The 11,990-nt window shown below is 39.1% G+C and overlaps 1 protein-coding gene across 1 annotated transcript; it reads left to right on the top strand.

Moving 5' to 3' along the window:
• The first annotated feature begins 1,610 nt into the window (after positions 1 to 1,610).
• LOC131330301 (F-box protein SNE) lies at positions 1,611 to 2,469 on the top strand. Its single transcript, XM_058363845.1, has one exon. The coding sequence runs from the start codon at positions 1,645 to 1,647 to the stop codon at positions 2,146 to 2,148; it is 504 nt and encodes a 167-aa protein (XP_058219828.1). The 5' UTR covers positions 1,611 to 1,644; the 3' UTR covers positions 2,149 to 2,469.
• Positions 2,470 to 11,990: the final 9,521 nt, after the last annotated feature.

Here is an 11,990-nt window from a genome sequence, read left to right as displayed (position 1 = left end):
TAATCTCAGGTTATACAATATATGTTCACGAATCCTTAATTACATACCAATTCATTTTCCTTTAATTCATTTTCCGATGTGGGATCCACCTGTTGTTAACTATATATATCTTGGTTAATTATGACCAATAATCCACCTAATAAGGTGTCCCAAAAATCAAACTAATATATATGCACATATTGAAATTTCAATCCATTGTTTAGATTCATTGATTTAGAAGTGTATTAATGAGCTGTTAGTATGGGGCGCATATTCTACAACAACAAAATACATATGGTAGAGGTTGAGGGAGCTAGTGAGTTTGAAGAGAGAGAAAAATAAAAAGAGTAAAGATTTCTTTGCAGATTTTACGGGGTTCTTTTTGTAATCTTGCAATTATCAACTTCCCCCCAACAGGATTCACCGAATCAGTGCATATATGTACTATGACTATCTCTAAATATTTCCAAGAAACAAGTCCCCAACACAATACAAAACAACCATCCATACAACTGTTCTCTCTCTCTCTCTCTCTCTCTCTCTCTCTCTCTCTCTCCCCTAGGTATGTGGGGTATCATAAAGATCATACGTCAATTCAAAGCCCTGTTTTTAAGTCTATTTAAATATGTGCTTTTTGTCTCATAGGAATTTGGGGTTTTCCATCTTAGACCAAAGTCCAACCCATGAGACAACCAAAATGGCTACTCTCTGACCCTCATCCAAAAGGTCTACACTTTGCCTAGGTTGGTCCCCATTTTGCATTATTGTTCGGATAAATGGGTGTTCGAGCTGGTTTACGTGCATTTTCAATTAATCTCAAAGTCTTGAAGTTAATGCTCGAACAAAACTCCAGAAGGATTCCAAGGATTTTTTTTTGCTACGGTTGAGGCTAAAAAAATTTAGAACTTGAAAGAGTAAATTTGTTACTTGTTGTCATGCTCTCGTACGACCAACCCCATAAAATTTGGTTGGATAGGTACATAGGATGCTTAGGATATGTTTGGAAAGGCATATAATTAGATGCCGTGATATGACGTTTCCTATTTCTTCAAATTTACTTTACTTATTTAGACCTTAATGCCATTTTTGGTAAGTATTTAGACCTTAATGCTGTCCTCCCTCTGCATTGTAAATTAATTACTTTCTTTCCCACACCACACATACATGTGAGCTTTAACCCCTCTACAGTAGGTTATATGGTCAAGCGGAAGAGGTCCCCCACCTCATGCAAATACAAACAAGCTCACAAGCACATTATAAAAGAGAGAGAGAGAGAGAGAGAGAGAGAGAGAGAAGCTAACATCCATGCAAATGCAAAGCTGAACTAATAGCTAGGTTTCCAACGTTCACATTTACTTCAACCAACGGGCGTCATTGAAGTATTCAAACAAACGTCAAAAACAACAAAACAAACATTTCCCTCCACCCAATACAAAGTACTCCATATAAATGACCCTAATAATACATCTGATATACTCAGCATCGTTTCCAGTCCTCCCTTTCACCTTGTAACTTTTCCTTTGGCCTCATTCTCTCTCCTCCTCGATACCCCCTCCCCCCCCTCTCTATCTCCCCCTCTAAGTCAACATCCCTCACTCCCTACAAATACCCATTACCCCCTTTCTCTCTCTCAACTCTCTCTCTCTCTAAAGAAACTAATTAAAGATGGTGCAACTAGTAGAACTTAGAAAAGGGAACAAGAGGTCCGAGTTCTGCATCAACGACAACATGGACATCCTCATAGAGATACTCAAGCGGCTTGACAGCCGGTCGATAGCCGCGGCGGCATGCGTCTGCCGCATGTGGCTATCCGTAGCCCGGAGCAACTGGCTCTGGGAGAACCTCTGCTTCCGCCACGTGTCTCCGCCGCCGCCCCCCGGCGTGAGGCCGGTGGTGGAGGCCTTGGGCGGGTACCGCAAGCTCTACACCGCGTGCCTGCGGCCGGTGCTGACCCGGCTCTCGCGGAGGAAGAGGCTCCGGTCGGGCAGCGGCGCCGGTGGTGATGCGGAGGCGGCGAGGAGGGTGTGGAGGCGGCACGAGGTGGAGCTCTCGATTTCGCTGTTTTGCGTTGACTATTACGAGAGGTTGGGCGGCAGCGGTGGTGGTGGTAGGGCCGGTGGCGCGTCCGCATCGTCTCTCATGTTCCTGTGTGAGCCTGTGAACGTTTGATTGATTGACTTTTGATACTTTGACTGATCGTGGGGCTCTGGATGGCCCGTTTGCGTCCAAAGTTTGGTGATGGTACAAAATAACTTCTGCTGGTGGCCAACTCTACAGTCGATACTTAGAATTGTAGCAGCATATTATTATTATTATTATTATTATTATTATTATTATTTGGTTAAGTAATTCTGTTAATTTTATTCATTTATGAGGTAAAATAACTGCACAAGGTGTTGCAGGTCTTTCTTATTGTTATTTATTCTGTCATTAGTTTCTTTTTTTCTTTTATTGAGTTTTTCACATTTCCTTCTTAATTATATATAAATCTATGAGATTGGTTGTTTTTCATTTGCCATAATAATGTTCATGAAAAAATACATCTTACATTTCATTTATCGTGCGCCATAGTTGGATACGATCGAGCCAAAAAGGGTTGGCCCGGTGGCAGTGACGGCTCCAGAAACATGTTGTAGGGTGTTCAGAAAATACTTTTAACTCTACTAATTGATCTATTAACTAACAACATATGTACAAAACCTCGTATATTAGCATAAATAATGCAGTAAAAAAATTTCTATTCAACAAAAACAACATATCTACCACGCAAAATGAGAAACTTAAAAATATACTCCTATATATATATTTGTCAACAAAAAATTCAAATTTTTAAAGTTCTCCAACTGCGTAGTAGACAACGTTTTGAGAATGGAGGGATAAATAGGTTGGAGCGGACTTTTTCTAAGATAAACACTTTTATAGAATGATATGATGAGAATTTTTACGATAGACTAAAATTCCAAAGAATATTGTTCAAGTTAACAGAATATTGCAACATAGTTGAATTTTTTTTTAAGGTTATCCATAATTCTATAAGCTAATCAAACAAGAAAGTTATGTAGTGTCATGAATACGAAATTATATTAAAACTATCGATTCTGAACATGGAGAGACAATGCAGAGCACAATACTTATCTAATATATTCTTCTTGTCCCTTTCTTTCATTATGATTGTGAGTTTTGTTTGAACTAGTGTAATAAGTGTTCAAATATGAATTACCTGGATTGGTGGGCCTAATTGGGTTGTGGGCTAAGTGTTGAATTATTTTTGGATTGTGTGTTCAACTATTTTTGAGCTGTTTGTTCAAGATTATTACGATCGTGTGTTCAAAAAATGGCTAAACCAAAATTATTACGTGCATTAATTCTAAGAATTTTTTTTCAAAGGTGTTCAATTGACCACTCGTGGCTCCATGTGGAGCTGCCAGTGCCCAGTGGTAAAGATTTGAGATGTAGGAGTTTGCTCTCCCCTAAAATTTAGAATTTGAGACCCCTTTTGTGTTACCAACTTCTTCAAGGCTAGTTCATACCAGATTTAATTGAACCCTCACAGTGGTGGCAATGGAAGTGGTCTTTCAGAATTAATCGAAATGCGTGCAAGCTAACTAGAGTTATCCACAAAAAATGTTTGGATACCATCTTATTCATTACCTTATTGATGTAGTTAGGAAAATTGATCTCCAACCCATATATAGCTTCAAATTGGGGATGCTAAATTTTTTGAAGGCTTTATTTGGCATTTTGCCTTTTTCTAAATTTGACATAAATAAACCTTCATCAATCTCTAATATGATGCCGAATTCTTAGTACTCCTATTAAAGTATAAAGCATCTACTTTTTGAATCCAAAAAAGCCAAAAGTAGATAGGATATGATGAGACGAATTTGAAGCCAATGGTATGGAGTCAAATTCACGTTGAGTTTGCGCTCCATTTAACCTTAGGGTTGGATCAAAAGAGGATGCTAAAAAGTTATCATTTGTGTGTTACGTAGGATTTGAAGCCATGGGTTGGAGATGCTAATTTATGACAGGACCCGTCATTATTAACATTTTGATCACAAAAAGCATAAGTTCTAATGTGAAAGGGTTCTACTCTGACGATCGAATAGGTGATTATTGATAATTAGTTATAAAATACGTGTGCATTCCCTATAGTCCATATAAGTGTGTGAAAGGATCGAAGCAACGCTATTGAAGTGGAAACAGGACAAATAGAGTAGTGTCAACCGGAGATTCTGAGGCTAAAATGGAACTTTGCGACTTATAGCTGGCTGTGATAGTGAAGTTTCATAGCTCTCTCTCTCTCTCTCTCTCTCTCTCTCTCTCTCTCTCTCTCTCTGTGATTAACGAAAGTGCAATAACATTCGAAAATAACTAACCAAAAACATCTCTGGACTATTTATGTTACCCTCTAGCTAGCTAGAGTCCTTCGTAAAGTAAGTTAAAAATAAATAATGCAATGTACGTAACGAAAGATATGGATCGCGCGAGATCCCCCAATGAAATGGGCATGTCAAAGACCAATTAAAGCATCCACACAGCTTTTGACGTCGCGTGGGGTGTGTATATGTGTGCTTGATCGTCGAAGTTTAAATCCTTCACGAAGAACCTGCAATCGTCAACTAGATTACTAAGAGGATGGTTAGAGATCATATATGCTTATCCACAAGTACCATCTACATGAGCATTGGAAGTCGGAAACAATGCAAAGCATTAATTCCACATATCAATGGCACGACATGGATTTAAATATCCGTCGCTACTTAGCGGTTTTTCGAACCTGCGGTACTATGCCACCTTGTTATACAGGCAATACTAAAAACTCACATCCGTAATGGCTGATTCCTTCTACTTATTGCTTTGTATCTGATTTTTTGTCCGCTTTGTAAGGCCACTACGTAACGATACAGCCACTCTAGTAAATCGGGCACCAAAATTAATTTTAAAAAAGTACATGAAAACTACACTCAATTCCCGCTACGTGTTACTCTCTCCGTCCTTTTTTTTGTGTCCAGTATTTCATTTTGGGCTGTCCCTTAATAAGTGTCCATTTTGTAAAGTTAGGGGGGTAAAAGTTGGTGTATTGTCTATTTTGTCCCTAAAAGTAGATTTTATTTTGAAAAGTTAATGAGTAAAAGTGTAATGATGATGGGTAAGTAGGGAAAGTGGAGGAAAAAGTTGATGTGAAAAGTATAATGATGATGTCTTTTTAATAAGTTGGAGTTACGAAGCAGGAAATTTAAAAAGGGACGGAGGGAGTATTTGATATGTCGGCCTTTGCACCGCTAACGCCATTTAAAACCTGGGCACGAGGCAAATCACGTAGCACATGGCACGCTTCCTCTTTAATATGGTTACACCACTCGCAAGAATCTGCTTGGGTGATGTGTCTTAAGAATCTAAGATGGAGGACTTGTTTGAAGTATACACCACTTTTTTACATGCCAAGCATCTATGTTTACCAATCTTTCACTACGACAGTACTGCAGGACTTGGGACCCGAGGATGCTACTTGGCAGCTCTCTATCGAGCGGAAGCAGAGCAGCTGATTTGGTCGTTAATCTCGTCATGGATAGCTCAGATCGAATGTGATCGCATATAAATCTGAACCATTCATTGCTCGGTTAAATTTCGAGCCGTCGATTGCCGAGATAAGCGATCGATTCGGCCGCTCTGCACCGCTCTACATGGATATGCTTTTATGGTAAGTTCAAAAGGTTGATTTGGGAAAAAAGAAATGAACCGGACTTTAATACGTTCCGACTAGCTCCGAAAGCTCCAAAATGGAGTTATAGCAAGCCCACTGTGGTTTGGTCCTGCCAACTCAGTCCGTCCCATTCAAGAGTGGTGTCGAAACGGCAAGAATGTCGGCCCCTTCTCTTCCATCCCTGAGAGAGAGAGAGAGAGAGAGAGAGAGAGAGAGAGAGAGAGAGAGAGAGAGAGAGAGAGAGAGAGAGAGAGAGAGAGAGTGCAACATATGAATCATCTAATATTATTTGTGAAAGACATCAATCCTATCGTTCAATTGTAAGGGGTGGAGCCAAAATTATTAGATGATAGAATCAATAGAAAATTAGAGGCCGGTCCTGGTTTTTAGGCTCGGTTTGATCCCAACCCTGAATATTATTCCCAAACCTGCACAGATTTGAATATGTTATCTCATGACTTTTTTGCCCTTTTTATTCCGCATTGTGAACTTCATCTCACCATTTCTCCTCTCTCTCTCAGAAGAAGACGATAAACCTCTCCTCTCTCTCTCTCTCTCTCATCCCCGGCTAGGGATGGCAAAGTGAACCGAACCGATGGGTACCCGAACCGTAATCGAAGTTTTTCTCCGAACCATAACCGAAAAATTCCCCATGGGTATGGATATGGTTGAGGCCTTGGATAACCGAACGGGTATCGGTTCTGGTATGGTTTAATAGATCCCCGAATCGATCCCCGAACCGAACCGAACCAATATATATATAGGAGTCCAATGGTCGAAGTGCATATGTCCATAAATTTAGGGACCAAATTGTTGCATGTTTTAAGGTTTAAGGGCCTGAAGTGTGATAACCTTTTATTTATAATTAATTAGGGTTACGACAGCACACATTCACACCTCAAACCCTCCCATCCTCTCGTCTGGCCCATCCTCTCCTCTGGCCTCTGCGTTGTAGAGAACCCCCCTCGCGGCCTCACCAGTCACCGCTGCTTGTTGTCCCCCTCTCTCTCTCTCTCTCTCTCACAGACATGAGACACCCCCACCCACCTTCTCTAAAGTCTTCAAGCAAAATATTCAGTCAAACACAGATCGAAGGCTCCGGAGATCGGCCACTCCGGCGACGTCCAAACATACTCTCTCTCTCTCTCTCTCTCTCTCTGTTACTTCCTCTCTCTTCTCTAATCGATCAGAACCCACCCAAAAAATTTGAAATCGTTCAAAATTTTCAGATTTGCCCATAGCAGTTGTCGTTTGGTTCGAGTACCCAATTGGTTCGGGGATTACCCGAACCCCGAATGGTTCGGCTATGGTTTCTTGTTGCTCTCCCCGTTCGGGTATCGGGGCGAATATGTGTAGGGGTTTGGTTTCGGGGATCGGGTACGGAATTTTTCATATCCGCCCCAATTGCCATCCCTATCCCCGGCGTTACCAAAATTGCGACCACGCCGCCAAACAAAACACCAGCACTTGTTTGATGGAATTGCTCTCACTGGCGATCACCTGTTTGATGGAATTGCTCTCACTGGCGATCACCTCCATCGTTCTGGTGAGAATCCCACATTTCTCTGGTCTGTACAATTATCTCGGTTCTCCCAATCTCAAGGCTGAACTCGCAACAGGATTCACAAGCACAGCCGCCAAAGCGATTGAATACAGTGATCCTCAATGGAAATCCAAGCTCTAAATAAGACGACTGGGATTCAAAGGATCCAAACAAAGAGAAGCAAGACCAAACCTCCACACCTCGATTCGGTTCCAGATTCAGATTCTTTTCAAATCCATCTACACCTCGATTACACTCTCAGTCCACTCCGAGCCCCACCCTCCGTTGCCGAACCATGTTACAGATCGGCGGTGTCGAGTTTGAAAAGAAAGCCATGGAAATATGGAATCTCTCCTCCAGCTTCTGGAAAACGAGGAGAAAGCCACAGCCGTGGTTTCCAAGGAAGGCAACGTCTCTTACTTGATTCATTTGCTAGATATGAACGCTCATTCTTCCATTCATGAACAAGCGGTCACCGCTGTGTCAATGCATTTGTTGAGGAGTAGTAGGAAACATTTAATTTCTGAACATTTTTTTTTGTCGCCCCTGAAATTTGCATTTTGTCGAACTTACATATTTTTTTTGATCCGCGTCGAACTTGCATTTGTTGTAATAATTAATTTCAGTTTGGCTATGTGAACTAGTTTGAGTTCACATAGTCCAATTCACATAACGCAATTCACATAGCTAATTCTCATACACGGTTCTCAGAGAAAAATACACACTTCTCATAGGAAATACACACACGAACATGACCTCTACCTTTTTTGTTTTTGTTTAATTTTTGTTCGTGTGTGTATTTTCTATGAGAATTGTATATTTTTCTATGAGATTTGTGTATTGTTCATAAGAACTGTCGAGGAAAATTATGTATTTTCTATAAGAACTGTGTATTTTTTTTATGAGAACTGTGTATTTTTTTATGAGAATTGTATATTGTCCATGAAAACTGTCTATTAGAACCGTGTATTTTCTATGAGAACTGTGTATTTTAGTGTGTGGTAAGATTATATGAACTGTATATTTTTCAGTTCACATAGTCCAGTTTCCATAACCAATTCACAAAGTTAGTTCTCTATGAGAATTGACTATGAAAATTGGCAGTTCACATAGCCAATTCACATAGCTCAATTCACATAACCAGTTCTCTATGAGAATTGAGCAATTCTCATAGAACTGATTATGAGACTTGGCAGTTAAAAATTCAATTCTAAATCAATTTATTTTCTATGTGAACTAGAGTACTTTTTTACTTTAATTACTTTTTTAAGACATGGCGGTGATAACATTTATAACTATATTTGATTTTGATTATCTTTTATTTTTATTCAATTTTTGTTCCCGTGTGTATTTTTTATTAGAACTATGTGTTGTTCATGAGAACTGTCTATGAGAACTGTGTATTTTTTTATGAGAACTGTATATTTTTCTATGAGAACTGTGTATTGTCCATAAGAACTGTCTATTAGAACCGTGTATTTTCTATGAGAACTGTATATTTTTTATGAGAACTGTGTATTTTAGTGTGTGATAAGATTATGTGAACTGTATATTTTTCAGTTCACATAGTCCAGTTCTCATAACTAGTTTAGAAAGTTAATTCTCTATGAGAACAGTCACTTCTTATAGTCAATTCTCATAGAACTAACTATGAAAACAGGCAGTTCTCATAGAACTGACTATGAGAATTGACAGTTCATATAGTCAGTTCTCATAGCCAATTCTCTATGAGAACTGAGCAGTTCTCATAGAACTGACTACGAGACTTGGCAATTCTCATAGCCAGTTCATATAGCCAAGAGTATTTTTATCTGAAATAATATGATTCAGGTGTTGGTTCTAAAAATATAACTCTCATAGCCTTAGTTCTCATAGCCATAGTTCAAGGGTATTTTTGTCCAAAATAATATGTTAACTCAGCTTATGTGAACTGACGGGGATATTTTTGTCCGAAATATTATGCTAACTGGCTATGAGAATTGGCAGTTCTCATAACCAGTTCACATAGCCAAGGACATTTTTGTCCGAAATAATATGGGTCAAGAGTTGTTTCGAAAAATATAAATTTTACTAAAAATGAACATGTACACAAAAAGTTAAGAAGAATGGGCAAAATAGTAAAAATGCATAAAAAGTAAAAAAAAAATGACTGAAATAAAGAAAAAATATTTTTGTCAAAATTAAATTAAGTCCAAATTTACTTTTTGGGGCTAGCCTAAAAATGTCCCTAGAATCAATTACCTAAACAATATTTAGAGAAATGACACATGTGATAGTTTTTGTGAGTTTGAATTTTTTTAATACCATTATTTGAATTTTTTTTGCAAGTGATCAATGACGTAAAATGACCACACTCGTCCCAATGTGCGTGGCTCCGTCCTAAGTCTAGCGCAGAATTCAATAATACACTTCCAATATTAATCTCTAATCTCGACCACATCTCATTAATTATTAGTCCCCTGGTAATTATATCCAGGAACAAACAGGCCCTTGGTTGTTATTTTAAACCCCCAACCAAGAGAAAACACAAAAAAGGTAGTAATACATTCAGCATTGTTACTCTCTCTCTCTCTCTCTCTCTCTCTCTCTCTCTTAGCTTCACTTAGGGTTGAGCTGTACTTGAAGCTTTATGACTAGAAACAAATTATGGTAGAAGAATTAAGGTCAAGCTCGATTAAAAAAAAGAAGAAGAAGGTAGGTCAAGCTAATTCGAAACCAAAATAGAGTTTAAGGCAGAATCAAATTTTGTTGGGCGAATTATCATTTAGGTTAATTTGCTTTTTATTTTGCTATTTTTTTTTTTTTTTGGGAAATAGATCATTTTATAGCACCAAAACAATAGGGAAAATACCCTTCCAAACAAACTGTACAAGCAACCTAGCTACACACTACATCACTCTACAAAAACTCTGGGAATACCAGGCCCTACGCGGAAGTTTCCAAGGCTCACACATGCTTTGGTTCTCCACTGAACTAGGAATCACTTTCCAAGAATAAACACGAGATCTATTGTACTCATTTATACCATCCAACACTTTAGGTGCACATCTAGATCTCCCACCAAAGATAAGGGAATTTCTCTCCATCCAAATGTGATAAACTACTGCAGCCAAGACTAAATTGAAAATGAGAGATTGGAAAGAATTACCCCTACAAAATGAATTGCCCAACTAACTACAGAATTCCATAGACCAGCCTTCCTTTGAATTTGAAATCTGGATAAAATGACTTCTCAAATGTTGCTTGAATAACTGCAATTCTTCCATTAGATTATCTCTAATGGGAGAATTGCAACTTCATGTTTAATGAGAGAATTATTGCCCAATTATAATACAGTATTACGTTTCTTCTTTGTGGTTAAAAGTAAGGGTCATCATCGGGCCGGACCGCACTGGCCCAGCCCGCCAAGGCACTACCCAAGTCCGCCCACGGGCCGGGCCGATCGGGCTTTTTCTTTTTGCGGGCCGGGCGGGCCGGGCTACCTACTATAAATTGAAGCCCAAGCCTGGCCCACAAACTAGCCCAATTGACGGGCTAGCGGGCCAAAAACCGGGCAGCCCATCGGGCGGGCTTAAATTTCCTTGGGCGAGGGAGGCAAGGGAAAAAAGAAAGGATTTTTGTGGGATTTGGGGCTAATGGGCGGGCCCGTGGGTGGGTACCACGGGCGGGCTCACGGGACGGGCCTATGGGAGGGCCGAGTAAAAATTTATAGGTCCGAGCCCACCCATTACAAACTATGGGCCAGGCCGGGTAAAATCCCGATGGGCCGGGCGGGCCTTCGGGCCAAATGATGTCCCTTAGTTAAAAGATTTGACCAATATAGTACTATGTTTCTGTGATGAGCTGATTGTAATTTCCTTTTCATTGTGTTCAGATGAAATCACTGTAAGTGCCGTTTGATTTTTTAATGAAACACACTTCGGATAAAAAAATAAAATTTGAGAAATGAGAAGTAGCTAGCTAGAGACTAGAGAGTGATCTATGGGCATGCAGGTTAAATTGAAGTTTGACTTGAATTTAAGCTGTAAATGCAAAAGATGACAGTAATGGATTTAGATGAGAAATGAATTATTTCTGTCACCTCCATTAAAGGATTTTTTTAGAAAGGGAATCTGTAACGTTGGCAGTTTAGGATTTTGTTTTTTTGTTACCAAACAGTACTGATTTATTGGGATTTCTTTCATGGCAAAGTCCATTTTGACCCCCTGTGTTTGAGCCATGTGCGGATACATTCCCTACGGTTCAAAAGTGAGCACGTAACCACCCTGGGATTTGTTAAAATATGCAGATGCACCCCATTCCGCCCATGTTAACAGAAAAAACACAAATCCACTAACGTAAACGATGAAAAGTACAGTATGCCCTCATGAAATTTCTCCTTCATCCTTCTACTTCCTTGAATCTAACCAATCTATCCCATCTATCAAAAATCGGATCCGAACAATTGATATTGTAGAGTTCGACGAGTACTACATCCATACTGGAAAATGAAAATCTCATGATCGAATAGAATTCATTATGAAATAAATATTCAAATTAAAATTTACCTTTCATTTCAACAAGAACATGTTTATTCATTTTTGATCGACATGATTTTTTTTACAAAGATGCTCTATTATTTTATTAATATATTATGAACGGCTCAGATTGAATTTTGGTTGGATTTAAGAGACGTGTGAGATACACTTCAGTTAACATAGATGGAATGTGGTGCATCTACATATTTTAACATACCACATGGTGGTTATGTGCTCCCTTTTA

Source organism: Rhododendron vialii, chromosome 6a (assembly GCF_030253575.1).
Source record: "Rhododendron vialii isolate Sample 1 chromosome 6a, ASM3025357v1".
NCBI classification, from domain to species: Eukaryota; Viridiplantae; Streptophyta; class Magnoliopsida; order Ericales; family Ericaceae; genus Rhododendron; species Rhododendron vialii.
This window is presented reverse-complemented; position numbering and strand designations above follow the sequence as displayed.